The 27,444-nt window shown below is 40.1% G+C and overlaps 2 protein-coding genes across 3 annotated transcripts; one reads left to right on the forward strand and one right to left on the reverse strand.

The window, feature by feature from the left end:
* Positions 1–1,027: 1,027 nt before the first annotated feature.
* Positions 1,028–8,058, reverse strand: POLR3F (RNA polymerase III subunit F; the record flags this gene model as incomplete). Of its 2 annotated transcripts, XM_079550038.1 has the most annotated exons (9): positions 1,028–1,105; positions 1,738–1,929; positions 2,517–2,624; positions 3,423–3,566; positions 4,824–4,936; positions 5,635–5,702; positions 6,693–6,760; positions 7,531–7,648; positions 8,003–8,058. In XM_079550038.1, the coding sequence occupies 9 exons, from the start codon at positions 8,056–8,058 to the stop codon at positions 1,028–1,030; spliced, it is 945 nt and encodes a 314-aa protein (XP_079406164.1). The 2 variants fall into 2 exon arrangements, with proteins under 2 accessions (XP_079406164.1, XP_079406165.1); XM_079550039.1 differs by lacking the exon at positions 3,423–3,566.
* A 223-nt stretch (positions 8,059–8,281) lies between these two features.
* On the forward strand, positions 8,282–27,193 carry DZANK1 (double zinc ribbon and ankyrin repeat domains 1; the record flags this gene model as incomplete). Its single annotated transcript, XM_079550488.1, has 20 exons — positions 8,282–8,390; positions 9,000–9,120; positions 9,308–9,425; positions 9,795–9,891; positions 10,616–10,737; positions 11,242–11,324; positions 11,718–11,835; positions 12,750–12,863; positions 13,987–14,079; positions 15,805–15,927; positions 17,700–17,864; positions 18,420–18,648; positions 20,325–20,428; positions 22,471–22,545; positions 23,432–23,525; positions 24,440–24,528; positions 25,696–25,776; positions 26,323–26,450; positions 26,718–26,792; positions 27,028–27,193. The coding sequence occupies 20 exons, from the start codon at positions 8,282–8,284 to the stop codon at positions 27,191–27,193; spliced, it is 2,304 nt and encodes a 767-aa protein (XP_079406614.1).
* Positions 27,194–27,444: the final 251 nt, after the last annotated feature.

A 27,444-nucleotide genomic window follows, 5' to 3' on the forward strand; every position in this document is an offset into this window, starting at 1 on the left:
CAGTGTTCAAGAGGCGCCTGGAGGAGGAGCTGTGAGATCTGGTTTAGTAGCAGTGGTAATGGGATGACGGTTGGACTAGATGATCTTTAAGTCCTTTCCAATCTTGTGATTCTCTGATTCTATGAAATCGGCTCTACATCACAGGAAGATAACACTATGCTTTTTGATGGTATGCCACTATCATGCCTTCTTCAGATCACAAACCGTATTTTCGTACAAACAGCTGTCACTGGTACTTTTTGTAATCCTCAGGGCATAAAGACAGCCTATAAAATTTTTCACTGTACCTGGTTACCAGGACAGAAGAGCCGTTTCTCATTTGGAAAACACATCTTCCCAGAATACTTACATTCAGAATTTCAGCTGACATTTATGTCCACGATGCAGCTGCCAGAACACAGAGCACTGATTAGATAATCCTGTAGCTGTCACACAGTAAATGCAACAGAAATATCACCAGACCCTGACAGCAGTGGAGAAAATGAAGCACAAAAATAGATAAGAAAAAAAAAATCAAATACAGTTTTAATCATAAATTATAGCAGGTAAGAATGATGGTAAAGAATCATTGATTTCTATTTTACATAGGGAAAAAAGTGTCAGCTTTAGGACTTAAGCTCCCACCAGCGCTGTCTGAAAGCAAAGTTCAGGATCTAATTCTTGGCAATGCTCAACAGCAAATTTTTCTGATCAGCCGATGACTTATTTTCTTTCAAAGTGCCTGTTGAGTACTCAACACAATCCTTAAGTGTGATGCAGCACCACACAGCTGTTCTGTGGCACTTCTCAAGTCACGCACCCGCATTTTGTACAAGATGGGATCTATGTTTTCACTTCAGCCTTGATCTTCGGTGCTGGTTTGATTTTCAGTCCATTTACAGGACTGCTCACACAAACTAATGATGCAGCATTAAGTTTACTTTAAAAAGGCAAAGGAACTTCACATCTTGAAGTTGCTCACGAATTTAGAAGCTGCTTTGTCATCTTAGCTGTGAAGAATGGATCGAGTTTACAGATTTCTTTCACTCTAAAACTCCAGCCATTCTGTCATATAAATACAGTTAGATGGAGAAATCTCACCACCTTCATGGCAATCATCAAAAACCTGGGAAAGAAAGACCTGTGTCAGTACAGTAACTGTATACAGCAAGCATGAGTTCACTACAAGTAGCACACCTCATGACTCTCTATTCTAAGTAGAAAAGCAGTAGTCTAGCTAAGAACAAAGTCTAGGAAGTTCAGTGCCAGCTCTGAGGAAGAGCAACGTGAGCACAAGAAAGCAAAACAGATCCCACTGTCATAAATGATGCAACAGACACATCTGGCAAATTTTACCTATGAATCAAAACTCATGATCTTTGCAGAAGAGGCCAAATGCTAGACAGATGTAAGTTAGCTTTTAAAAAAAAAGACATAAATAGGCAAAGAACACAAGGTCAGATAATAAAAAGTTATATTTTAGAACAGGCTGAATTTGAAAGCACTCTGTAACACAGTAAAGGAAAGAGTCAGCATGTAAGTGGGAAATCATAGACATGGCCTGGGCCAAAGGCTCTGCCCTGTACACCATAGTTAAAGCATCACCAATGATGCTCATGAGCATCACGAGCATACTTGGCTTGGAAACCCACAAGAATCACTCACAGGCATAACCTTCATTCACACCAGCTGCACGTTCTGGATACAGCCCTTCAGATGGTCACGCACCACTATTCATGTACAGAATTTGTTACTTACTGGACAGAGTCCGCAGGGCGTCCTGACTAATCCAGTGGGTTGTATGAGAGGACTAACAGCTCTGTACAACTTCATCTGTCCGTCCACACTGCCTACTGTCCCTTCCTTGGCAGCAATAATAGTCATCTCCACTTTTCCATCGTATATTAGTGTATTTAAAATGGTTTCAATGTCTTCCATAGACAATTCTACCTAAGAAACAATTAAATATAGGGAAGACATATGCCACTAAGTTCTGTGATGGGGAAACAAGAGCAAACCCCCACAAGTAACAAATGCTTAGAGGAGCCCTTCTAATTTGTCCCAGATGCAGGTACAGCTCTTACTGGGCACCTGATCAGGTTGTGTAGATACAAAAAGAAAAGCAAACAAACGCCTTCCCTCCCAAGACTTTTTGGGTTGCATTAGCCTTGACTAGCCCAAAAGAACTTTCCTATGCACCTCAGGCATCTACATTATCTTAGCATGATGTATTTCTCATCCTACAACAAAAAAGTTGTGGAAAAAAAAAAGACAAGAATACCAAAGCCTGTTGGTGGTGACCAACAATGGCCTCAGGCTGTGAAAGCTCTGACATGTCTTTGAAAACCCACATGTACGGGCTATCCTCGAATCCCATACAGCACCACTGGCAATCCTGAAGAAGCAAAAAAGCAGCCAAGTCCACCTCCACTGCAGTAACTGCAGGGAACTGGAGCACTCACCAAACTTGCAGAACCTAGCTCCTATAGCTAGTCATATACTGACAATTCTGGGCAGAAAGATTAATTTATGCTGACCTTACTGATACCCAGCTCACAGATGTATTTCCACACCTCATGGGAGGAGGCGAATGAGCTGTTCCTCTGTATCATGGGGTTCTGTTTGCTCTCTCGAGCTGCTTCTGCCTGAGGGAAAAAACACAAAGACAAGTTGTAGTCAGCACTCACTGCCAGGGCTTTCTTCACAGCTCAGTTCTGGGCAGAGAGCAAAGCGTTGTTTTGCAAACCATTTCTGAGACATGTTGGTTGTTTTTTTTTTTTAAATCATTTAAAATTATGTCTTCAGGACTGATGTAAGCGAGATAACAAAGTGCACATCCAAACATAACTTTACACTGAATATGACACAAAATTTACACAGTAAAATTACTTTTTTTTAATTGATATTAATTATATTAATATATTAATATATATTATTGATATGAAGGAATATCTGCATTTTTGTTCTCTTGGCAAAAAAAAAAAAAGTGTTTCTGCTGTAGCTGGTGTTGCTTAAAATATTTTTAATGAAACAGAAAAATGCTGCCATCTGTTTAGTGTAGAACAGATTTAGGTAGTAAATCTGTGTAAATAGTCAATCTAGTAAATAATGTAGAGGGCTTTTCCCTCAGCCATACTAGAGGAGATTGTCTTCCAGGCAGAGCTGACTGCCTGGTGCCTTTTACCCTCTCAGAAATGAGAGCTTTGAGAAAAAAAAAGAAAGTGACTTTTGCTGTTGTTTTTTCTTTTGGTCCTGTGCCTTTGCTGCCTAGCTTGTCACTGCAGTTTGGAGAAGGAAGATTCCACCCACTGTAAAGGGTACAAAACAGTGTAACGCTTACAGAAAGCACTATGGGAAACTTAAGCCTCGTCTGTCACTGACTTTAGAAATAAAAGAATTACTTGCAAATACAGATGGAGGATCGATTTAGTAGTGGCTCTCACCTTACTCTGTAGAAATTTAAAACACTGTTGATTTAACACCTCCACAAATTCAGACTCAAAGTCTTGGTCACTGTACCAGGCCCCACCGGTCACTGATCGGTCAGGCTGCAGGTTATACAGCATATACACCTTCTTCTTGGATGCCTGGTAGAGAAAGCACACAGCTCTGAATAGATGAAAGTAAAATCTAAGACACAGTAATGATAGCTTGAGTCACCTGGATTGATGTGTTCAACTCCTAGATAAGATGGACATACAGAGAATGGACATACATTGCTAGTATGCAACAGGCTCTGCAACAAGACAGGACCTGAGCTGAAAACCAGAAGAGTGCCCAAATAATATGCACATGCCAATGATTTGCAATTAAGCAGGTAAGGCAGAGCAGGATGCTGCATAAGCATTACAACAGAATGACAAAAGTACTGAAAAGAATAGCCCTGTTCTGGTATGTGGACTATTTGCATGTAAGATATGAAAGTGCTTGAGTAACTGGAACAAAATAGAACAACCAAGACTAAGAATCAAATGTTTTAACACCTTTCAGACAACAGATGTCCAGTATCGATCAGATAACTGAAGGCTGCTCAGGGATCTTCAGAGAAGAACCACCTTACAATGGCACCTGCGGGTATGTAACTGTATCACTGCTACCATACACAGCTACAAATGCTTAAGTATTGGTTTAAGAGATACCACCTTCTGGTATAAACATAGCAAAACTGGGACCCAGGGAGACAAAGTACTCATAAGCAGGTTGCTGATTTAGATGGAAACAGTGGATGAAGATGGTAGGTAGATGGTAGAAAACCCAGTCAAGAAACAGAAAAGAATTCAGTACAAACACAAGTCAGCAATCAACAGAGGGAGGATGTGCAGATGGCAGGAGTGTGGATGCCTGCAGACAGCAGAGCTGCTGACCTATAAACCTAAAAGCCCACTGGGATGCTGGAAGCAAAAGTTTCAAACAACCCAGGCTCTTGAGTAGGTTTTATGTCCTCAAGAATGCATATGGAATAGCAGAGAAAAGGGAACAGAACCATGACAACAGTTTCGTCTAATTAAGAGCACTGAAGCTGTTGATTTGATAATAATGGTATGTCATTAACTGTAGTGTGAACAGTAATAGAGCAGTATATTAGTAGTGATGTATTTATTACTTACATTATTAATTCTTTTGCTAGTAGTATGTTTATTATTTATTAAAAATTAAAGCCTCTTGGATCTGGCACACCTCAAACATACATTGTAAGTGTTAAGAGTGAAGTGCTGGTACACGTGCAGCGACAAAGCTGGAAGCAGAACAAGGTTTCTCTGCTCCCTGTTTCACATTCAAACAAATACAGCATGTAGCAAACATTTGAAAATGTTATAAAAAACAACAAGTCACAAACTACTCACTGCCACAGATTTAACTGCTTTAATTAGTTTCTTGCTTTCCAAGTTTTTCAGTATCTTGTTGATCTCCGTTAAAGGCAAATTACTTTTGTATCTAATGTCCCTGCTCCAAATACCTGTTTAAGAAGCAGAAATGAACAGAAATGAATTATGAGAAGCAGGTATTTTTTTCTCTCAGCCAAAGGATGCATCTCCAATCCTACCACCCTCAGCAAAAGGGAGGGAAGGGGAAAAAGAGGACGAAATAAAAATCACCTGATAAAACAGAAGAAAAAGCTCACCACAGTCACCATCTCCACCTCTGGGAGCTCTTATACATACACCTCATTTGGCCTCACAGAATTGTTCTTGCACATTTAGTATCCATGCTCGCTTTAAACATTACAGCTACTTCTACCAGCTCTCTCTCGACAGAAGTGCAGAGATTCCTAAGAAAGCCTTGTTGCTAGCAGTGGTTTCTGCTGTTAGTGCAGTTACTAAATCCAGCAGAGATATAATGTTGTCTTTTAACTAGTGAGTGTTTGTACAGATTCCTCTGTTTCACAGTCCCATAAATAAGCCATAATTCATATTCTAAAACTTCATATTTTGAAAGAGGTCCCAAAAGGTCAGACCAGAGAATTTGTTGTTTTAATAGAAAAATATGTCTTCCTTTGTTTTTAATAAGCAGACACATGGAACATCAGCTACAGAGTTGTTAAGTGTACTCTTTATTTTATATCTGTACTGCCTGGACAAGAATTTAAAAGTTTGGATGGAGAAAGTTCCATAAACAAAGTTACTACCATTCACCATTATAGTTTATTTAAACTACCTTTGTTGCCTGCATCTTCTATAATTTGGTAAACCAGCTTCTCCTGATTGTCAGAGCCTTTCATTTTACTGTGGAGTAGAACAGACAACGGGATTTTTTTTTAAAGTTTGAAAGAGGGTGGATTTATTTTAAAGCAAAAACAAATTCAATGAAAAAAACCACAACACACAAAGGCAGAAAGAAGCCCTACACAATAAACCAGCCACTAGCAAATAAAATACATGACACCAAATCTCTCTGGATCATTCTGAGCTTGCCAGTGAGAAGCCACAGTAAAGAGAAAACAGCACAGTTGAAAAAAAAATAATATTAGTAATTAAAAATGAGGGTAAGCAGGATTCACTCAACTTCTCTTAACAATGAGAAGTTTGGAGTCATATATTAACACAACTGCACAATGCCAAACACTCAGCGCATAATTCAGGATCAACTGTCCTAACAAGGGGACAGCAGAGTGCTCCAAGCTCCACAACATGCCTTTTCACTGGCCTGAGACTTCACTAAGCCTGAACTCAGGAATCTTTTTCTACTGCATTGGAAAGAGAAGTTGAGGTGCGTGCACAGAAGATAATTTTGAAGGCCGTTTCCTTCTAGAAGTAAATCCTGACATCTACTCAGATTCACATAGGCATCACAAAACATGACTTTTTTGAAGGTACATTTTAATAAATCAAATAAAGAGCATCAACAACAGATCAAGTGGTCTTCTGGAACTGCTGCAAGTGCTGAGGAAGACCACAGAACTACAGTTGTAGATGCTGTGGCCAAGCTGCAGCTGGGTTTCATGTGAGCATACACATCTGCTCACACAGATCGCTTTGCCAGATGAAGAATTCTGCTAGTAATTTACAGCTGGAGCCTCACGGTAGCCTCTGTGCAGCAGAAATCATAGAACAGTTTTCAGGATTGACTCAGGGGAATTAAGCGTATCAAGCAATTAAAGTCTGTAACCTCCTTATCATAGAGCCCATGTTAAATTCCTTACTGCACTCCCAACAATGCTGCATGTCAGTTGCACAACTGTGTCCAAGTATTTATTCCATAAGCACAAGGCTTACCTTGCATTTTGAGACTCTTTGATTCTATACAGGAGACCTGAACTGCTCCTGAGAAGGTCCAGTTGCCCCTGTGGGAAATAGGCGCAGCACATTAACTTTCCTTCTAACTGCTTGTTTTCAGAACGTGGCAAAAAATCTCAACTTGCAAAGAAAATACATTTACTTTCTATCAGCTGAATAAAGAAAAGAGAAAAACAACACTTCTAACTGCTAGACACAACAGTATCCTTGAGGATATTATCTTTCCCCTATGACCATCCATTTATCATTAGCTATCAGAAATAACAAATACAGTTCCAGCCTCTTCCCACAACACTGGCACTTCCCATTGTTTCTCCTAACTTTCACCTTGTACAGGGGACATCGAGCTCTTGTATACTTCCCACCAAAGCGCTCATTTACACCCAGATATCAAGTGAGAGCTCTACTGGACAGGAACATTAAACAATTCTGATTTCCAGTGGAAGAGATGGGGGTTCTTATTTTGTTTGTTATGTTCTCAGTTTTGTAGAGATCACCAGAAAACTGCCAGCCAGGTTTGAGAATGCCTCACAGAGGCCAATTATTCACACAACAGATGTTAACTTTGTATTACAGGATGGAATCAGTACGTTCTGAGATATATTTTAACAGGTTATGGTGAGCACTACAAGTGGTCACGGTGATCACAAGTGGTTACGAGAACCAAAATTAAGCTGCGAAAACTGCCAATTACGGCAAATGACACAAAATCCAAGATGAACTTCCTAGTCCTGCCGGGCTGGGTGCTACCATGCAGCCCACTCACATCGAGAGAGCCTCAGGCTGAAGCAACGCGAGGGAGTGGGGAGCACCCTACCATGGAGAGCAGCCTGTTGATGGCCATGGCTCGCTGCTGGGCCTCCATGTGGGGCATGTCATTTTGGATCACCTGGTCCGTGATGCCGTGAGGGAACTGGTGGCACAGCTCGATGATCCTGGGGAAGGAGAGAAGCAGTTTGGGAACCAAAGACTGTTGCGCCTCAAACCAGTCCCTTGAAAGGTTATCAGAGCCGGGACGGAAGGAAAAGAAAAGAACAGCCCAGAAGAAGTAAGGACGAACCGCTTCTCAGCCACTGCCAATGAGGACACACAGCGCCCGGCCCCGCTTCCTACCAAGACGCCTCTCCATCTCATGGAGAAACGGCCTCAGCTCTTCCTGACAGCGCTGCTGCTCCACTTAACTTTTAGCCTCTTCTCAACAGCAACGCACCGAGCCCCGCCGCTCCCCGCTTCCCCAGCACCACGAAGCCTCTCCCGAGCACAGAGGGCCGGGGCCCGGCCCAGCGCACCTGCTCTCTATGTCCACGGGGTCGGGAACCTCCGGCTTCACCTTTACCTCCGCCATGACGGCGGACTCGGCTTGCGCGGGGAGATGACGTCATCGGGGCGCGGCGAGGACCCGTTGCCGAGCGGCGGGTCGCGGCGGCGCGTTGAGATGACGTCACTTGCGCGCGACGGTGCCGGTTGCCGAGCAGCGGGACGCGTAGGCTCAGACCGCACTGTTGTCAAGAAAAATCATCGTCTGCTTTTCTGTTGTCGTTCCGGTTTAGAGATCACCACTGAGAAGGATGACGGCGGGCTCTGTGTCGGTGCCGCAGGTCATACCCCTTCGGAGCCCTCTTCCAGGGCGGGCCAAGCACCGGATAGACACCAGCACTCGGCTAGAAATAAAGTCAGGTACGAACTGCAGCTTTGCCTCCGTAGAACCTTTTGTTATGCGATCGTTTGAACCTTAATCTCCATGCCGTTGTTTGCAGATGATTGTGGTCTTTGCGATCTTTATCATAGGATCACAGAATGGCCTGTATTGAAAAGAACCACAATGATCATCCAGTTCCACCCCCTGCTGTGTGCAGGTCGCCAACCAGCAGACCAGGCTGCCCAAAACCACATCCAGCCTGGCCTTGGATGCCTCCAGGGATGGGGCATCCACAGCCTCCTTGGGCAGCCTGTTGCAGTTTATGATCTTCCTTAAGTACCCTGCAATATTACCTATTTGGGTACACCCAATATACTTGCACCAGCATTTTTTTTTTACATGCAAACAATATTACTGACCCAGGGTTATTTTAGTATATTAGTGCTCTCAACAGCTAGTCTTAGGACAGTTTTGTTCTCAACTTTTATGTAATTGCTTCATTATGTGAAAAAATCAAGCACGGTACTGGATATTTCCAGAGTTGTAGAGATGATGTTTGGTTTTTTTTCCAGTTCCTGCACAGTTTGGCTAATTACTTTTTCTGTGTTGTTCAGATACACCTGAGGTCTCTATTTATTACACTTTAGATGGAAGTAAACCAGAACTTTTTAGGAAACCTGGCTATGGAGAGCATAACACTTTTAAGTATAACAGTCCTATCACGTTACCAGTTGGGAAAATAACAGTCAAGGCTCTTGCAGTTACCAAGTAAGTATCCTGGTCTAATTTATTTCTGTTCTGGATGGGACAAAAAGCAGCAGTGGCTTGAAGCCATGCCGTTTAATGAAGTTTGTACTTAGCAAACAAGAGGCAGCAATCTCCCTGGCCAGGAGATTTCTGGGTTGCTTTCTCATAATGCTTTTTATTCATTAATAGTTTATTCATTGACTTTCAGGGACTGCAGGGAGAGTGCTGTTGTAACAAAGGTGTTTCGAGTAGAGTACAAGCAACCAAACATCCTCTTCTCTATGGAAGACGATGACAAGAAGTTCCTAAAAGATGTCACAACACAGGCAAGTTTTAGCAATTGTAATCTCTTGTCTGGATATAGAAAGTTTGATGTATGATAGTGCAGAGATTAAACCTTGGCTGCCTGTATTTTTTACATATTTTATTTTCCCTGTTGCTCATCTTTGCAGCCTCAATCCTTTTTATAAAATGAAATTTATAAAATGAAATGTTTTTTTCTCTTCTCACTGTTCTGTCATGACCAATTTGGGTTAAATATACTTAAAATATATTTATCCTCTAAATTTTTCAAATGCTTACAATGAAAATAAATACTTTAATTATATGCCTTTAAAATCATAACAAATAACTACAGCAAGGATTAGAACAAAAAGCAACCAATCCTAAGTATTCCAAATGAAATCACTTCTTAGGAGAAGGAAGATGAAATGTTTACTACAAAACTAAAGAAAAATGGTCTGGATGTGGAAATCAAGCCTGCCTGGAGTGAATCACCCCGGGAATTTCAAGGTATGGTATTGCTGCAGGAAATCAGAATAGACTTTTTTTTCTCTTAGCTGAAAATACAGTGCAAGATTTTCACCTAATGTCATCGTTAAAATATAGATAATTCTAAAAAACATCCCAGTGGACAAAACATCTTCTGAGAAATCCAATTTCCATTTCTCAACACTGCACATAGGGAACAAAAATTGCCTTCTATACATACCAGGTTGCTTATTAAAAAGAAAAAAAATGTGATTCATTTCTGAGCAACATAAAAAGGCTCAATCTTGTACAAGAAAATGACATTAAATTGACGGGATTGCAAATTTATTTGCAGTAAGATTTTAAATAAATCCACAAAGCAGAAATGAAAGCTTGATGGATTTTTATACATAAAGGCTGTTAGCCTGTGCTAACAACAATGGAAGTGTTCAAGAGCAGGGAATCACATTAATGTTTGTGCATTTTACTCTTGGTTTTTGAAATGCAGGAAGGAAAAAAAAACTAAATTGAGGAAAATATAAAAGGAAGCTCTTTTGGAAAGGAAAGAGGTTTCTTCTAGTTTAATTTCCTGTAATTCCACACAGTTTGTTTTAACCCAGAATATGGATGTGAAAATCAGGTATGAATGACTAGAAATATGCTTGCCTATTGAAATTTAAAATTTGAGAATATGAAATAGTCATATTGACATATACGTTAACCGTATGAAGTGAATACCAGTAGAATAATAAGTCTTTGATTTTAGACTTGGAGACAGAAAGAAAGATTGAGCACAAGCCCCTGCAAGGACCACAGCTCCTGAGCAGCCCTTTGGGAACAGCAGGGTATGGAGAGGATTCCTCAGCACTACCAACAGAGTCCTTACAGGCAAGGAAAGGGGCATGGAGGAAAACTGCACAAGTCTGTCCAGAAAAGAGAAAGATGTGAAAATCTGTGATCATTTTTATACAACCTCTCAGAAACTAGTGCCTTTGGCTGCACTGTACAGTACTGATTTAAAGTTATGGGTAAAGGCACACTTCAGTAGGAAAGCAGTTATCAGTACAGACAAAACCAAGCATGACAAATTACCAATGCCTGCACTGTTACAAATCCCTTTCTAATACATTACTGAAACTGCAATTAACAAATGTTTAAAACCTAAGATTTAAACATCCTGTCTTGGATGTGACAATTTATTTTTTTTTTAAGAATCTCTGGGTCACCAATACAGCTAATGGGAAATGTATTAGATATTCCTTAAAGCAGTATGTTTCAATGCACTTTGTCTCAAATCACATGTCTTTAGCTGTATTAGCTAGATGCATTTATGTGCATTCTGTATGCATTTGGCAAACATTAATTAATGCAAAAGAATTACCTCTATTTCAGTTTGCCAGTTCTGCAGTGCCCAGCCGGAAGAGCCTAGCAAGCACACAGGTGGCAAGGATCCAGAGAGAGAGAGATTTTCTCAGGTGAATGACTTCCATTGACATCTTTGTCCTTAGAAAGAAACAGAGCAATTGCTTCCAACATCCAAGTTGATGATGCTGTGAGACTCTACTATAAATTAGAAAAGCAAAACAGATACAGTAGGTGACACAGCTCAGGTATCAGTAGACCTTATATGGTGAGTAAAAATCATGAAACTTTGTAGCAGCAGCCAGAGAGCTTCCACCTTGCAAAGCTCTTCATTGTTCAGCCTCCTGCAAAAGACACTGGGGAACGGCCTGGTGAGCCACCATAGACTAGGAGCCACAATTTACAAATCAGTGGCCCAAGTCCAGACACAAATGGTTCCAGATTTTTCACTGTTACGCACCAGTACGTCACCAAAACAAGATCAGCCAGCTTGCTGTTGTTTTCAGATGTGCATACTGCTCTGCACCTCGCCTGTCTGACCCCTCGGCTCACTTCTGCCAGGAATGTGGCTCTCCTATCCCACCCATGACAGTGCGCCGCTTCCCATCCCCTGAAGGAGCACAGGTCAGCAAAACATCGTAACACAATGCATCCTCTGTGGAGGAACTTCCTCAGCAAATTACATGTTCGTTGTTTAGTCACTCTTTCATTGGAGAAGTTCTTTTTCTCATTTTGTTTGGAAATTTCAGCAGTGGGACCAAAGTAGTTATTCAATGGAGGGCAAAATTGACTGGATTGCTGCAGGTGCCACATATTTTAATAAGGACAACTTTATAAAAGTAAATTGTATTTTATTCACTTGTGCCAGGAAACATCACCAAATTCAGATTCCTCCTCGTCCTGCAACAACGACTGCATCTTCAGGAGCTGCATATGCATCTTATTTCAGTGCTAACTAGTGAGGTTAGTTAGCTAGTAGCTAGTGTCTATGCCACAGCTGTAGAAGATCCATCTAATATGCCTGAAGATTTGAACAGTGGTGTGTATGTCAGAACACTCTGAGTTTTTGCAGTTATGTCTATAACTGTATTCCATAAGCTCTTCCCAGGAGATAATAATCCTATCTAATGAGTCAATGGTGTTTTTTTCCTCCTGTATCCTCAGAAAGATGTCTTGTCTGAGACAATGCTGTAGTTTCAAGAGATGACTGAAAATATTGAGCACCTCTGTAGTTCATAGTTACAATGACTTGAGCTGCCTACACACATTATGATAGCACTTAAATTGACTGTGAAGTAACTTAGCACCTTTCTGGCACACGTATCAGTAAAGCATTCTCTATGATCAATGTCAACTTTTGTTTTTTGCTGTCAGTCCACTGACTTTGCTGCTGATAGAAACTCTAATGAGCAAGATATAGAAAATACAATATTGTGACATTAATGACAATATTGTGGCAAACTGTCACAGTATCATTAATGATCTCATGATAACATTAATGATCTCCTTAATAAGATGTGATACATTTTTTCTTTCAGATGGCACCATGTCTTGAATGCAAACATCTCGTGCCAATGAATACGCCCACCTGCATTGTGTGTGAGTCACCAATAGATCCACAACTGCAGCCCCAAACCAACACCTGCTTTAAGGTAACTGAGAATAAATATAACAACTCAGTAATTTAACTCCTGGCATGCACTTCTTTAACAGGTGACAACTCTATGAATATTTTGAATCTAACGTGAAATACCTTAAAGCAGCATTAAGAGTTAGTAGGGTTAAAAAAGCTTGAATGGGAATAATTATTAAAGACAAAAACACATCAGCTCAGGAAAGCACGCTGAAGAGCACCTGAGGTAGAAGCCCCAATGACAGGAATGCATGGAACTGTATTTAGTATGGATCATCTTATCAATAAAGTGTATTAAGTATATTCTGATTACTCTGCTTACCTCATGTGATTGTGAGTGGTCAGTAGAGGTCAGCTGGAAGGATCAGGGCGGTCTTGGTCAGTGATCTGAAAGTACTGATAGCTTTAACTGGACAAAATTGGCCCTACAAAATACTCCCCACGTGCGGGCATGTGGACCATGGGAACCTTCCTCAGTCGTGCTGCTGAGGGAATAGGTTGTGAAGTGGGGACTGATATTACACATCAGCAATTGGTTGTGGAGCTATTGACAAAAAGGCTTTAGTTTCTATGATTACAGGACCTTGCTTGAGGATCAACATTTCCTTAAAAGAAATGGGATCCACCTCATTAAACAGGGCAAGGGTATCTTGGCTAGCAAAATATCTTTATCAGGCTGACCAGATAAGGAGGGCTTTAAGCTAAGAATAAAGTGGAATAAAAGTTCCTAGCAGCCCTGTGAAGCAGCCCCTGAGGCAGGGCTGACAAGCACAGGAACACACAATCGACAAAACAAGGTTTTTGTTTTTTCCTTGCAAATATGGCTGCCTCTGTTGTGCATGAGTGCAGTGACTGAACAAGCTGACACTAATGATTTGAAGGGTCTGCAGGTATTGATACTGGATTTCGAGTGTCTTGTACCGTAGATTAAATAAAATAAAACTGGCACAAAGATATGCAGATGTGTGACAATCAGGCAATACAGCTTAACAAAAATCTGAAGCCCACAGCACAGACTTAGTCTCTCTTCTACTTGCAGAGCTGAATAAGCACAGCAATTTCTAAGATAAAGTCCTCTTGCTATGATTGTTGTTCACTGTTTTCAAATACTGTATGAAATGTATTCTTTCTTTATTTAAAAGGGCAAAGTAATTTGTCAGGCATGTGGTACAGGAAATCCTCTTCACCTTAAACATTGCGTGACCTGTGAAAGCAAACTGCCTGAAACACAGATGGTAAGGCTTGTATCGGCTGCGGTAGCATTACTGAAATCAAACCATAAAATTATTTGCTTTTCAAAGCAGAAGTTCATGTCCCTGTGTGCCTATGTTACAAAGGCAGAGGATCCCACCCACATGCCATATTGTGGATCAGTACTCCCACAGATGCACCATCACAAAGGACAAGCTCAGCATTATGCAAATGTATCCTATACTTTCAAATTTCTCCTGTGGAAATCAGGACTGGAAATGCCATTGTCAAAACTCAGGATGCTCTTTAAAAACAGGTAGCTGTGACTCCATGGGAGTCCTGCTGGTATTCAAATTATTTTTAATTGCAATAGAGAACTAGAAGAAGATCGTTCTCAGTGATTTAAGTTACTTTGTGAAAACAAAATCGCCTTTTACATTATTTTTCTTATCTCCATTTGCTGCTGCCCCTATGTAGATGAAGTTCCCATGTTTGTATTTGGTGCTGACTCTGCACACAAAAAAAAGAAAAGTAACTGTTCCCTCTAAAATTGATGTTTGCTTCAGGTCTCATTTTAGATTGCTTATTGAATACCTTGGAAGAATTTTAGTTTTACTTTGGAAGAGAGAAATATTGTATGAAAAGCTTAGGATATATTTCACTTCTTCAGATTCTCAAGTAGAAACGAGAGAACAAACAATTTGCAAGTAAAAATCTGATCGTTATGGCAACATCCTGAGTTTTAAAACCATCAGTAGCTAGATGCAAAGGTCTCTGGTACAGCCAGTGAGGTGTCACTTCAAAGTGAACTTCAGTAGGAATCTGTACTTACTTACCTAAGATCATGTGTTTAACTGCTTCACTGAATGTAGGCATTAATGTGTAACTTCATAAAGTTGGGCATGTGACTTGAACAATGAGCTCTGTAATAGCCAAGAAAGAAAGTTAAATGCTCATTTAATCATCAATGTTCTACAAACTTTACTGTTAATATTGATTGGTGATAACCAAGAGTAATTCCTGAATAACTGATTAACTGATCATTAGTAATAATACTGATATTGCTATTTATGATTGTTAAATAATTTAGATGTAGAACATGTTTAGACTTGTTAGTTCCCTGAAGCAAAACCTAATAAAACATTTTATGCCTATTTGTCCTAGTTAGGATCTATGTTCAGCCTCTGGAAGTTTCAGATGAAAAAAAAAAATCTTTCTTTTGCATACCGTGTAAGTAAATTGTAGTTGAAAAAGTAGGTAATATATAACTTGTATGAGGTAAATGTGTGCAAAAAAATATCCACGTGGCAGATATCAGCTGAGTGAAAATTCGCTGTCTGAACACACTTTCCTAACATACTCCAAGAAAGCTTTTAAAAGGTATTGAGAAAAATAACTCTTGTGTTTTGGATTTCAAAGTACATGTTTACCAGGAGAGAAACCTCCTTGTCGATTCCAAATATACTTATGCATGGGGCCATATAATAAGCATGCACTGTAAAAGAACAAGATTGCAAAAGATTTTTTTTTGCACTATTTTGTACTAAAACAAACAGTAAATTAATTAATACATTTTATTGTGGCTTTGCAAATAAAAAAGTGGCAAGTTAGAGCAAAGTCAGTCTGTTGCTTATTCTATGTTGAAATAATTCCTTTAGGCTGAATTTTATGTTATCAACACAGCTTGCTTTCCTGTTTCACCTTATTTAGCCATTGAACTTTTCTTTGTAAGAACTGTTTTCTACCTAATGCTTACCTTGTTTTATTAGCCCACGTTGGGAAGAGATCCTCCCCCACCTTACACCAGTCAGCAAGGGAAGACAGTATTCTGCTCAAAATGCAATCGTGTGAACCACTGTGATGCACGTTTCTGTGACTGGTGTGGAGCCAAGGTACGCTGGTCTTTTTGTTGACAAATCTGTTTTCGCTCATCTGTGAGCTGCAGCAATTACAATTTTCTCTTTGCAAAGCTCTTGTCAGATAGCACATAGTTACTACTATCAAAACGCTTAAAGCACACAGGATAAAGAAAAAATAAAGGCTGAGGTTATATCTTGACTCCACTTTAGTCAATGACTAAAGAGTTTAGAGATGTAAATAAATTGCCATGGATCAGCGAGCATCACCTTACTCCCTCTGTTGAGATGCAGTAGCCACGCACTCTGCCAAAGTAACTTATTCATTAAGAGTTAAAGCATACACTAAAATAACTCAAGTTCTCCTACATCCTGGGCTATGATCATCTGTCTATTCAGGCAGCTACCAGAGATGAGATGATGCATGCAACTGTTTTGGCTGAAGGCCTTAAGTAAAGAGAAATACATTCTCAATGAATGCTCAGTAAAATTTTTGCATGGTACAATCAATATGAACAGTTTCTTTCAGCGTGTATTTTATTAATATAGCATTTCAAGGTAAGATTATTTTCCCAGAGTATAATACTTTTTTGTTTGTTTCTGTGAGCTGAGTCTACATAAAACTGAAAACATTCCCCTATATGCAAACACAGGGGGTCAGTACCAGGACCACTACTCTTTAATATCTTCATCAGTGACATCAACAGTGGGATCAAGTGCATCCTCAGCAAATTTGTGTATGACACCAAGCTGTGTGATATAGTTGACAGACCCAAAGAATGAGATGCCATTCAGAGAAACTCAGATGGGCTCTGGCAGTTGGCCCAGGAAAACCTCATGAAATTCAACAAGGTCAAGGTCTTGCACCTGGGCCATGGCAACCCCTACTATCAGCACAAGCTGAGGGATGTAAGGATAGAGTGCAGCTCTGTTGAAAAGGAACTGGGGCATTCTGGTGGGTTGCAGCTGAACAGGAGCCCACAATGTGCCCACACAGCCCAGAAAGTCAACTGTATCCTGGGCTGCATCAAAAGAAGTGTGCCCAGCAGGGTGAGGGAGGTGATCCTGCCCCTCTGCTCTGAGCTGTGAGACCTCACCTGGAGTGCTGTGTCCAGATGTGGAGTCCTCAGCACAGGAGAGATGTGGATCTGTTGGAGCACATCCACAGGAGGGCCACACAAACGATCCAAGAAATGGAACACCCTTAACACAAGGATGGGCTGAGAGCTAGGGCTGTTCAGCCTGAGGAAGAAAGAGAAGGCTCCAGGTAGACCTGAGAGCGGTCTTTCGGTAGCCGAAGGAGGGCTGTAAGAAAGAAGAGGCCAGGCTCTTCAGCAGAGTCTGTTGTGATAGGTTTCAAACTAAAAGGAGGGAGATTGGATATAAGAAAGAAGTTGTTTTTTTTTTGTTTTTTTTTTTTTGTTTTTTTTTTTTTTACAGTAAGGGTGGTGAGGCAGAAGAACAAGTTCCCCAGAGAGGTGGTGGAAGTCCTATCCCTGCAAACATTCAAGGTCAGGGTGTACAGGGCTCTGTGCAACCTGACCTACCTGTAGGTGTCCCTGTTCATTGCAGGGGAGTTGGACTAGATCTGTCGGAAAACACGTTTCTCTCCATATGGTGGCGCTGAGATTGCTGAAGAGTCAGTCTTGTATCTACCAGCGTTAGTCATCTGGTATCTTGGTTAATGTTTCTAATCTAATAGCTTTAGATAGTGTTATTTTACTGCCTTTTAATTCACGTAATAGCTCTCCTCTCCCAAACTGTGTGTTGTATTTCTGTAGTCACAAGTGTCTCGTTAAACTTTCCAGCCTGACCCTCTGCCATGCTACTTTACTTGTTACAAGTGTGGTACAAAAACTCGTCCATACGCTCGGTTCTGTGGGTCCTGTGGTGTTTACATAGAGCCCCCATCAAGGTTGAGTTCTCAAAATGGAGTTCTCATGGATTCTGGAGACTCGCTGAGATTTTCTGAGGTAAGACACACAGAAATTCAAAGCCAGGCTTGAATATGGCTAAAAGACGTACTGATCTACACCAACAGCAGACTAACCTAACTCTATGCACTTCCTTTTTGAGATGTTGTGCTCTGTGAGCACGCCGAGAGCAAAACCAACCATATTTCTACTGATAACTATCTTCTTCATAAATGTGGACTTAGCCAAAGGCTTTAATCCAGTCTTATTTAAATATCAAAATGAGAAACAAGCAGCTTTTCAAAAGTCTTTTATCTTAGTACTTGTAAATTATTTGCGTCCTGCTAATATAAGGCACTGCTTCATGAATGTGTGACTCTGCCTTGAAAATCAGCAAGGCCAACTAAGTGACCTGATTCTGCTGACAGTCACAAAGAGTTTTTCTTTCTCGAATATTTGTGATAAATTGCATCATTGTTACTGACTGATAACTGTAACCAACAATTGTTAATAACTCTCCCTTCTAGCTTTGTCATTCTTTTACAATTTTTATACTGTTTTAGCTGTAAGCTATCTAATTACATTAGACTTTTTCTTCCTCTCCACCCTGTACAGCCTAAATCACTTCAAGCTCAAATTGCCTGGCAGCCTCTTCCTACTTCCTTCTCCAAATCAAGAACAGAACTAAAAGAAACAGAAGATAAAGGAACCCAAACCGTTGGACTTTTTTACCCATCTAGCAAACTGCTGGAAAAGAAGGAACTTGAGCTGGTTTTACACAAAGAAAAGCTGCAAAAGATGAGTGATCGTAAGCCTCTCCTGACAGCTATAAGTCCTGGAAAAGGTTAGCAAGAGCTTTGATTTTATGTGATCGTGAACAACAACTCTTATTCAAAACAAAGCCCTGACATATGACTTTGTTTTAATTCAATAGCTGACAGTCTATGCCATGGGCCATCACTGACTGACATCCTTACAAGTCTGTCTTCCAACCAGTCTCTTGTAAATCAATCCAATCACCAATCGCCATAATAGCTAAAAGAAAGCGTGTCAGCAATAATAAAATTGTAGCTAATGAGCCCGGAGCAGTCTTCCTAGTGCTAATAGTTTGATTACCTCAGATCCTAAAAGACTAGGGACAAATGTGCCCTGTATCTGGGCTGGAAACCAGTGAACAAATCCTATTCCACGGTGAAAGATAGGTTCAAGGAGTACAGCAATGGAGCCTGTTAGGAATGTTACTGAACAGAATTCTGAGGCACTGAGGGTTAGTTCTTGAAAAATATGATATGAGGCTTGTCTATGTGAAGAATTTGTGTGGAATGGTGTTGTGAAATAAACAGACATTTTAGAAGAAAAATAAACTAAACTAGGGAAAGAGACTCTTAAAAGCATTACAAAGATCGGGTTGGTAAAAACATTGAGAGCTCTAGCAGTCTCCATCTTACAGCCCCGAGGTATCAGTACATCACTCATTGCAGAGACTGTCCATACAGACACTGCTGTATCAGTACTGCAGCTTCCTTACGCTTTGGCTCTAAAATGTGACATTTTATCTTGGTGACATCACTGTAGGAAAGACAGCATCTGACTTAACTCAGCATGTCAGAGAGCTTAATTTAATCAGAGATAATAAAGGACTGGCCATTAGTGGTGCAGCTTTTGACTCGTGAGAGAACAACTTTCACTAGGAAAGATTGAGAAGAAATTCTGAACTGCTTTTGAGCAACCCCAGATTTGCTAATTTTTATCTGACTTTAGAACAGACAGCTGTGTTAAAGCTACATTCTCCATTAGAGCCTGCCAAGGGCTGAGGAATGTATTTCATTCTGAAAAAATCAATGTCTGTCACATCAACTTTTTATGCTGTTCTTTTACCTTGGTGGTAAGCTTAATGAATGAAGGGCTTGAAAGTACATGCATCAACGGGACTATATGCTGTCACCCAGTGAAAGCTTCCTTATATAGACCAAATATGTTCTAGAGATTTGGAGAGGCAAAAAAAATGGGAATGCTTAAGCTTTTCATACACTCTCCCATACATAATTGAAATGCATGTATTTGGAGATTGAGTTACATAGAGCAGGATGCCATTTAGGCTCCATTACTACGTCTGCAGCTTTCAGATTTGTCTTATTGTTAGCTGTCAGTGACCTCAAATCAACTAAAAATCCGTTCAAAAACGTTGCTAGTTGTACTATTGTACTTTCATCCTGAAATCAAAAGTTTCTTCTTTGCACAGGGCCAGTCTTGATTCCAAAGAACTCTGAGACATGATTTTGTTGTGAAAAGAGCTGCCCTAAGAATGAATTATATCTTATGGATGAGACAGTATTCCACCTTTTTTTTTTTTTTAAAGAGTATAACTTACTTGATCAGTTACATCTTCTGAAGAAAAATTCAGTCCTTTTTTATGTTTCTGTGAAAATCTTCTATATTTAAAATAAATTATCAGATGAGTAGAAGAAATACTAATCATAATGTCAGGGATGTTTCTCCTGCTTAACTCTCTCTCATCAGGCTACTGGAGAAAACAGCTGGATCACATTTGTGCTCACCTTAGAAGCTATGCTCAGAACAACCTTGAATTCAGAGCACTGGTTGGAGAACCTCGAATGGGAAAGGTAGGAGTAATATCTTCCAATCCAAAGCATCATGAAAAGATTATTCTGGCTGCTAGACAAACACTGGAGTAAGCATCTCAGTTTTCTTTAGACCTTGACCCGTTTCTATGTGGAGATTGTTTTTGTTGTTCCATTTTTCACTTAGTCTGTCACTGAATGTTTATTTCTGCCTATAGCAGTCTCTTTTCAGTTAGAGAAGTGACAGAAGCCAGAAGGCTCTTGCTCAGCTGCTTTTACAGAATCCCAGAGCAGGCAATCAAGAAGAGACCACAGACATCTCTGTAGTTGTTCAGTTAAATGAGCCCTACTAGAAACAGCATTTAGGTGATATGCTTGCCCCTGCTCAAAGCTGCATTACACCAGCAGATAGCAGTAATTCTCTGTGGTTATATAGCCTACTTTGAGGATAAACTGTATCAGCAGTGGAACGGTGAATTCTTTTCATACCAGAGATAGGGCCTTCAGTGCACCCAAGTGCATTAAAATGATTAGATTGTAACAGCAAGAAAGTAGAAATTGGAGGCTCTTCCTAAAGAGTCCTAGACAACACAGCTTGAATGGCAGAGACCACTTGGTCCCTGTCCTGAGGGAGGTTCAACTCTGTCTAAACTTTGCCTGACAGATGTTTGTTTTGAAGCTTTTAAAACTCACCAACAATGGAGATTTCACAATTGCCCGAGGCGGTCCTTTTCTGCAGTCAATTATCCTTTGCAGTTCAGCTGTGGTGCTGTATTGCTTTCTTTGGCAGTTCCTGCTGGATTAAGGAGTTGCTTCCTCCCTGAATGAAGGCTTTCCTAGGTGAAGCCAACACAACTGCTCCTAGGTGATGCCAGCACAAGTGGTAATGACAATGTCCCGTGGACTGGATCAACAAAGTGACCTAGGCTAAAACTATCTGGGAAGAAAAAACATCAGTACTAATATAAAAGAAAGTTGGCAGCAAGCAGATGGAGGTGGGATGAAGGCAGAGGTATGGTTAGGAATTCCTTAAACTGGCACAGCTACCGGAAAACTTTTCTGTGTCTGACCTTGTTCCAGTTCAAACTCAATGCATCTTGTCCTGTCCTGACTGATATATGACACAAAAATGAAGAAAACAAGTATAGCACATAGAAATTGCTATAAAAAAGCTCATGAATACTGAAGTGAGAAATCTTGTTATTTGGCAAGAGTTCCTTTTTTGGAAGGTTTAGCAACCTATCAGATATTTTGTACCTGAGCTGTATACCCACTGAGACATATTTGGTAGACCAACATGTTCAGAAACTGTAATGCAACTATAAATATAAAAGATGTGTTTGATAAAGGTGGTACAGCAGGTGAGGTAGAGATCCACTGCAACTTGTTTCCTTTGCTAGTGACATCAGAAAGCCCTAGTTGCCTACTGCTGCTTTCCTGGGCTTTTGTCATTCTAATATGTTGAAACCACTGTCCCCAAAAATAACAGAAGTTATACAAAGTAGATGCCAACTATCTGAGCCTCTTTCTCAGTTGTAATGAAGATTGGAAACATAACCAACCTTATCTTAAAATTCTCAGTCTGCTGCAATATTACCGTATCACATTCATTTCAATTCTTTACAATCCCCTGTGAGCTTACATATAAGTGACTTCAAGACCTTTTTGTAAGCAGTACCCTCTCAACTTTTTTTTTTTTTTTTTTTCAAAGTTGCCAATGTTTTGTGACAGATGGCACTTCTACAGACTGATACAACTAAAGCAGCAGTCATTTCTCTTGGCATAAAGAATCTTAACAACACGACCTTCCATGCAACTGCAAAATCTAGGTTGAAATTGACTGTACTCTTACGGAACACAGACATTTGGCATTTCAGTCATTCTGACGTTCCCAGCTACTCAAAATATTACCTTTTCTTTGCTCAGTTAAATAGGAAGCATTCATATTGTATTAGAAACAGATAAAAGTAATGTGTGATTTTATGTATTGGCTCCACAGTAGATACTGACAGCCCATTGCCATGACTCGTTATGTATCTTTTGTAAGAGATATTAACAGTTGCCTGGTTGCTCTTTCCCTGCAGATTACTTCTGCTACCATCCATGAGAACGACCATCAAGTCACTATTACGTTAAATTATGCTCTTGCTATTAACAAGGTCAGTTTGGGGGATGAGGCCTGTCATCAGGCAGCTGGTGTAAAGTTGTTGCTAGAGCAGTCAGGGTAACATTGATATATTTTAAATTCAGGTCTAAACAAGGTATTATTTTGTTCAGAGGATGTTAATTCTTCACCTCAGAGAAAGGAATCTTCTTTGTTTTCTTTTGAAGCTGGTTCAACAGGTATCTTTATCTGATAAAGCCAGACTTCACAGTCGTGTTGCTATCATTTTGCATTTTGTTAGTTTACTATTAATATTTACATTTTTCTTCCTAGTGACGATATTCAGTCATTCTAGCACCTCTTAGCACCTTATCTTAGAACCTTCTTCCATCTACATATTGTGCTCTTCAGCAACACAGTTAATAATAATGTTCAGTAGTTTGGAGATTTACCAGATCTCCTATAATACTATTCAAACACTCAAAATCCCTACCTCCAGAATCACCGCGTTACAAAAACCAGCTTTTCAAAGATGGAAATCTGCCATCTCAAAGATTCAAAATTCAGACTCTGTCTCCTGTGTAGAATCTTCAAGAGCTCAGCCTGAGAAGCTGTATCACAGCATTTCACAAGTGAGGAATGAATCAGATCTTTCAGCTGGCAGAGGCACTTTCATTTGGACAAGAATCTTCATTTCAATAAGTGAAGTTGTATAGCTTTTTTTTTTTTTAAATCAGAAGACACTATCACATAGTTTAGAAAGAAACAGTGCATTATCTTGCCAGAAAACAGTTCAATTCCAGATAATCATGTAATCTGAGACTGATATTGAAAGCCTACTTGTTTGCTGTTTTTTTCAAATGTGCAACACCACTGTTTTTGTGCTACAAAGTTTGTAATAGCATAATCTGATTAACTTCCTGCATTTGATCATTCTACAGGGTGTTTATACCAAACCAGTCAAGTTCAATAATCATTACCTGACCAGCGTAACAGAGGGCAGAGATGAACAGGATGGCAGTCAGCCTAGTTCTGGTAAGAATCTTTACTCCTGTCATTGTGATATAAATATTGCAGTCAAGAATAAGGAACTGCTGCTTAGAATAGAATTCTATTAGAATTCTATTCTAATAGAATAGAATAGATTCTGGGACAGGCAAACATACATAAGGTGCACATTCTGTACCTTAATTTGATCTTCAAGTGTCAAATTCTGTTTGAGTTGTGATTTCAGCAATGGAGACTGTCAAAAGCTCACAGGTCTGCCTCATAGCCAGAGAACAGCTGGAAAGGCCAATGAACTGTGGCCACAGCAATGTTTTTATTCTAGTGATGAAAACTGCAGCTGCTTTGTGTATTGTTTTCCAATAGGAGCCAATATATCTCTACATTTGAGCTCTGCCAGGGACTTCAGCCTTGGTATGTTTGGCAAACATAAGAAATGAAATACATTAACTATAGACCTAGTTTTCAGAGACACTTAACTTCCATCTTCCAATGCCCTCCTGCACAGAGGCATATATATTTTAAAAACACTGGATGTACATATATATTCTCAATGTCCTCTAGTCTTGTTCTCAAGTATTTGGGAACTAAAAAGCATTGAAAGAATTGTTAAGGCTTTTAGTCAAAACAATTAATCCGAGTCAAACTCAATGAATAGCTGCAGCTAGCTAAGAGATTCAAACACTCCAACTCCATATTTCACTGAATCTTCATTTCAAAACAGCAAGTTTTTAAGTCTGCTCGAGTGCAAACCTTTTGTTAAAACCAGTCTGATCTGCAACAAACGTTTCATCACTTTCTCTTGTAGAAAACTGATAAATATCACTTTCATTTCAGCACAAAATGAAATATTTTTGGATCAATTATTTCCAGACTTTTTCCCTGAGTTCTTGTTAGGATACTGACTCTGTTTTGAATTGTTTGCTCATTTCCCTTTCTGGTAGGCAAAGAAGATCATAATCTTTCATATTCAAGAGGCAAAATAAAGAGAACAAAATCAAGAACACTCACAGAAAAAGAAGATAATCTCCTGGTACGTATCTTCTGCTGGTACAGGAAAAACTAGATATGGAGCAGCACTAACAAGAAAAAGGGCACCCAAGGATAAAAATAGAAAGCTGACATGGGGAAATGGAGTTGGCAGGAAGGAGACAGAAGTCTAACTTAATTCAAAAGCTGAAAATTGATGGCTGACCTTTATTTCAAAACTGAAAATGGTCAAGCTGTCTTCCTACCAAAAGCTTAATGAGACTATTCCTGGTTTTGGATTCATTCTGTCTTAATGACACAGTGGTAAATACTGTTGCAGAATGATTTCTTATAGGTTTTTCTAAAAAGCAACATCTGATGGAGGCATTACCATCTTCCCTCGATGTTGCCTCCAGGTTCTGACCCTACAGAACATCCCCTGTGCTGTAGCTGCTGTATGAAGTCTAACTGCAAACAAGACATGTTACGTAACCTATGCAACAAGTTTTAAATTAGTTCAGTTTTCCCATCAAGCTGAGATGCCAGATGGCTAAGGCATTCTCTAATGCAAAAAGCAAACCTCTATTTCCACTAGAGACCAAGCACTCAGGAAGCACTGCCTACTCTTATATTCATTATTTCAAGAGGGAAATGTGCAGTTATCTGTGCTTGGATCACTCAGCCTACTCAATAGGTGGAAGATGTAAAGCTTTGCGATGTGAGTCCAGAGATGAAAATGGTTTGTCAAGTGCGTGGGCTTTTGAAAAGGGGGGAAGAAAGTGAAAGGGTGGAAAGAAAATGAAAAAGGTGTCGGTATTGTTAAATATTTAGTTAAATAAGTTCTGTAACATTTTGTAAGTAACATGCTCCCACAAGTTCTGGAAGCTTCAGACTTTGATTCTATAGGAAAGAACTAATGCTGTGTTTAATTTGACTGTTATGAGAAAGTCTCTGTCCAGCTCTGGACAGGTGTATTGATGTAAAGCTAATCATTTGCAGATCTGTTTACAATCAAGACTTGAGTAGTGAGATATTAGCCTGGGTTATCCAACATTTGTTCAGAGTCAGAAAGAAATTCCCACAGAAGGGTCTGAGGTAATGCAGGCTCAGCTATACTGCAGTCTTCCCTCAACAACATTTTGCGTGCATTTCCCAATCATCATCCAAATGCAGATATCCTACTTGTATTTCCACTATGTGAAACGTAAGGGAGTTTCCTGTGTTTCCGCAGCCAGAGTCCCAGCAACTACTGGATGAATTGGGTACAAATGGGAAAGGAAGAATCACCTTGATAGAACAGTTGCTTAGTGAAGTAAGTTACCATTCCACCTTATAAATCTTTGGCCACTTACTGCATGAATATTAGCCTGGCACATGATTTCAACTTCACACTTAGGAGGTGCTTCCTCACAGTACAACCATCGTCAGGAACATTTTAAATGAGAAACGTCTACTTTACATTTATATTATTTGTCCCCAGATTTCTATTTAGCGGGTTCGTAAGGCATTCTCCTCTAGGTTTCACCAGGCCACATAGAAAGAAAAAATGAGTGTTGGAGGTAGAGTCCTTTACGCAGAAAAGAAACAAAGCACACATCCTCTGCTTTTTGGCTGTAGAGTAAGTGCAGCTTGACTGCAGGAATCTGTTTGGACTGCCCTTGTTGCATACACGTACTCTGGTTCTGAGCTAGGAGACGACAGTTTTCAGACAGAACATGAAGAGTCAATAATACAATTTGGATATTCTGTCCTGAAAATAGAGACCACTTGCCAGTATAAATTGATGTAACATATTAATGTGAAAGCCCAGTGGAAAAATACGGCTTGTAACAGCTTACCTTCCTCCTGCACGTTCTAGGGAGCTGACCCAAACTGCACCAACACTGAGGACCGACCTGCTCTGACGGTGGCTGTCCTTAACAGGCATGCAGAAGTGATCTCTCTTCTTGTACAGAAAGGTGCTGACATTGACCAGCAGTCAGGACTGTAAGTGAGCTGTGGCTCTCTGCCTTGGGTCTTTAGCAAAAATGTACCTGTATCGTTTCAATTAGAAAATCTACTGTTCTATTTAATTTCTTTCCCATCAACTTCAACTTAATACACTAAACCACATCGAAGCACACAAAAGAAATCAGTGCAACTTCTTGTATATTCTATTCCTATTAATTTTCCTTAGTTTAATCTGTTGTAACATTTCCTTGCATACCAGGGTTTCCTTAGCAAAGAAGTACATTGCTGACTCCTTCCCTGCAGGCACAACAACACCGCTCTGCATGAGGCAGTTCTGCTTGGACTGGAGGGAAAGGAATGTATCCAAGCCCTGTTACGGTAAGTGCTGCAGCTGGGCATCCACCCAGTGTACCTGCACAGATCTAGCAGCAGTGGTGATGGACAAGAGCCTGCCCAACACTCAGTGCTGCCCCCTCACAGCTGGCCTTGCAGGAAGAGGCATCCAGAAAGTCTAAGCGACTCCACGTCAGTGCCTACATAGAAGCAACTCAGCTAATTCCAGTAACTTGGAATGAATTTAAGTAGTTTAAAACAATCTGTTCTTTACTTACAGCTGCAATGCAAGTATTAAAAAGAAGAATACAAGAGGACAATCAGCATATGATTTGGCTGTTACAGCTGGAAGTAATGAAATTATTTCATTGTTTGCAAGTGAGCTTGGACAGGGAATGTTGGATAGCCTCACAAAACCAGGGGACATTGGTCTTGTCAGCATTTGATTACAACTGCCTTTTCTCCAAGATGGAGCTCAAGGTTCTCCAAATTCAAGAGAACTTAAAACTTGCACATCCAGTTCAGTTTGGCCTGCAGACTTTGCTGAATCATACAATAAACTGATTATTTTGTAAAATATTCTCCCACTTACTCCCAGCAGTTCAGAACATAATTCTTCACTGTCTGTGCACTGGTGAAATTTCCTTCCCTAACACAAAGAGAATGACCAACCTTGTCTTACAAGGCACAGCAACAT

Source organism: Tetrao urogallus (genome assembly GCF_951394365.1).
Source record: "Tetrao urogallus genome assembly, chromosome: 2".
NCBI classification, from domain to species: Eukaryota; Metazoa; Chordata; class Aves; order Galliformes; family Phasianidae; genus Tetrao; species Tetrao urogallus.